Source organism: Larimichthys crocea, unplaced genomic scaffold (assembly GCF_000972845.2).
Source record: "Larimichthys crocea isolate SSNF unplaced genomic scaffold, L_crocea_2.0 scaffold339, whole genome shotgun sequence".
Lineage (NCBI taxonomy): Eukaryota > Metazoa > Chordata > Actinopteri > Sciaenidae > Larimichthys > Larimichthys crocea.
Genome location: NW_020854484.1, coordinates 1 through 3219, shown reverse-complemented (window position 1 = coordinate 3219; position 3219 = coordinate 1). Strand labels below are relative to the sequence as shown.

At 43.4% G+C, this 3219-nt stretch overlaps 1 protein-coding gene across 1 annotated transcript; it reads left to right on the top strand.

Moving 5' to 3' along the window:
* Positions 1-288: 288 nt before the first annotated feature.
* Positions 289-3161, top strand: LOC113744981 (aladin-like; the record flags this gene model as incomplete). The annotated part of the gene is made up of 5 exons (XM_027276333.1): positions 289-464; positions 646-780; positions 942-1069; positions 2899-2954; positions 3063-3161. Coding segments are annotated over exons 2-5 (400 nt in total), but the record flags the coding sequence as incomplete, so codon positions are not given.
* Between the last annotated feature and the right edge of the window lie 58 nt (positions 3162-3219).

Sequence of the window (3219 nt, the reverse complement as noted above, 5' to 3'; positions counted from 1 at the left end):
ATCCAAATGATACTTCCTTAACCTGTCTCTCTTGTCCTTGTACTACTGATTTATAATTATCTCTCCCTGCCAGCCTCAGTAAACACATGCCAAATAAGGGAAGTGGACGAGACATACAAAAGACAGAAAACACACACTCTCTATATGAGCTAAAACATCTGCACCCCAGTATAATCCTAATTTTTATAACATGTGAAAACAATAAGTTTATACAAGTTAAATAAACAGTTGGTGCTTGTGTGGCTCGGTGTGGGTGCAGTGTCGCTCCGTGTCCTGAAGGGGGCAGCACCCCGGCCCTGTAGCTGAGCTCCGCGCTGTTTGTCCTCTCCGGCTCGCCGTCAGTCACACACGGCGGGACAGACTTGAAGTGAGGAACTGAAAAAAGTGTCACAACAACGTAGCATGCGGCTTTATCCTGTTGTTTGGAGACGCGGGATGTGTTAATTAACTTCACTACTTACACGGTAAGCATTTTAAAACGTGGAGCGGCTCGTGGATATCAGAGCAGTTAGTTAGCTCGAGCTAGCTGGCTAACTTTAACCGTTAGCTAATCAGCTGTTTACACATGTTTGGCGTTTATAATCAGCTGTTGACGAGTAAACACGACTGCTAAGATTACCTGAATGACCCACGGTGTGTTCGCAGAGTTTCACCGGGTTGAAGATGTGCTCTCTGGCGCTGTTTCCTCCTCCGCTGCCCTCCGGACAGACCACTCTGTGCGAGTCCAACAACGAGCTGCTGTCCAGGACCAGGACCAGCACCGAGGACCTGCATAAACAGGTCTGTGTCCACTATTGAACAGCTTTATGATGTGACTATTGGTCTGATCATGTTTATATGCTGATTTAACTCTTTTGTGGATGTGGGCAGAAGTCCAACATAAACATCGAAACAGGAGACATTCATTGTTAAATCTGTCTGTTTGTGTGTCTATAATTCAGGAGTCCAGTCCTCTGAGTTTGTATTTCCCCCGAGAGTCTCTGAAGCTCCACAGCCGCACAGAAAGCAGCAGCAAGGCGGCTTTCCTGGACCACTCTGAGACTCTGTGGATGAGGAGTGCAGCAGCGTGGTGGGTTACACAAACACACAGATAACAATGGGGGACACACATTTTTGTTGAGTTAGGTCTGACAGCTGTTTTTAACTAAACTGATCTCAGTTTTTCTCTATCCCGTCAAGTTTTTGAACTATAGGATCCCCATTTTCTTAAAAAATATGAAATATGAAAATACTGTACTTAACAGATACGTGCTTGTTTTCACTAAACCAAAGTAACAGTCTGTGCAATCATCTTTTTGCTCTCGCCAAACCATGGGGATACCAAATGCCAACTTTTCACATGTTCCTTTGGTCCACATCCATAAACTCTCAACACACTGCTTGCAAACTTTGTGAGGGGCCCATGTCTTGTCTTGATCACAGAGTTTTACTTTAAAATATGCAAAATATGCTTGTTTGACAAATGCACTGATGTTTGTCCTCTGACTTGGAATGGTGAAACTAGCACAAATATAGCAAAAGTAGTCAGCGCTGTTTAGGCGTTTACGACGAGAGGTAGCAGGAGCAGACATGATCTGGAACAAAGCAAATGTATACCTATGGAAATCAAACACTAAGATGGAATAGTTACAAGCTTTGAAAACTACAAAAACAGCATCAAACCAAATAGAACAACGGTATGCCCATGGTGACAAGGTCAAGAAATAAGCCCGCACAAATCCTCTTCATTCTACTATGCTAGCTTTCTGTTTGCAGATATTGATAGTACTGACCTATTGGGAGCTGCACACACCTCTCACCGCACTGTCTCAATTGTGACTGAACAAACAAGTTACCGCGTAGCTGTAGATGAGGCCAATCGTAATCAGCTAGCAAGTCTTACTACAGCTAATGAGTGGAATTTAGCTTATCTGAGGGTAAGCTGTGGAGAAAAAACTTGACGTGCTAGAAAAAAACTGACTGCAATTTTGAAATCAGCATAAAGGTTTGTGGGTCAAGAAGGGTTACATCTGGGGTAACTGGATGAGGATGTTTCACTTCTCATCCAAGAAGCTTCTTCATTTCTGACTGACTGGTGGAGAGGTCTGAGTATTTAGCCGAGGCAGGATTCCACATGGTTCGTTAGTGCTCGTTGTTGGCTCACTCATCTATCCCTTTGTGTGTGTGTGGTTGTATTTCTGGCCTATATATGAAAATAAATAAATCAATAAACTTGAGTGAAGATTTCCCCTAAAAGGATCTTGATCATTAAATTATCTATTAAATAATGTCTGTTATTCTGTTGTTTGTAAACATACTGCACTGTAGCCCTTGCTGTGCATTTTAATGCTCCATGTTTCATGTTTTGTGTAGCGCCATGGTCTGGTTTCACTGTGTATATGGTTGAAATGACAATAAAACCAATTTGACTTGACTGAGGCGAAACATGTTTAAGGATCTAGAGCCAGATTGAACCCTTCTTGAACAACACCTGAGCAATAATGGAACATGAAGACATTACACAGCAGGTGAGAGAAAAGCCAGTAGACACTTGGGTCTACAGGAACAGCGTCACATAGTGTTTGAGCCACCACTTCAAAGGCACGATCACCTTTAGTTCTCAGTTGTGTTCGAGGGACAACCAGTAAGCCCTGGTCAGAACTTCTAAGAGACTTACTTGTGTTGTAAGGATGGAGCATATCAGAGATGTATTCTGATGCCTGACCGCGCAGAGCTCTATATGTGACGACAAGAACCTTAAAATGAATCCTGAACTTGATGGGAAGCCAGTGTAAAGCAGATAATATGGGAGTGATGTGAGTTGTTCTCTTGCCGCAGCGTTCTGGACAAGTGATCACGAGAGTTCACATCACATTTTTCTGTCGGTCTTATCACTCACTTTTCTCTGTCCCGTTTCAGGCGGGATGGAGGATTCACAGGGCTTCTCAATGAAATTACCAACTCGCATGCAGAGGGTATGTACGGCACAGAAATCTTCAGTTAAACTCATACATATTCCTACATATCCACTGATGTGTGTGTGTGTGTGTTTATGAGCTCTCCTGTATCTTGTGCTCTTGTAGTGCCTCCGTGGCTGTCAGTGAGCTCTGGTTGTATCCTGGCGTTGCTCCGAAAGGTCTCCTCCTTTCACGGCTCTCTGTTTCCTCACCTCACAGTAAGTTGTGCTGATTGCTGATTTAAAATATGCTGTCGACTTTGTTTGTAAAAAACCCCTTGTCG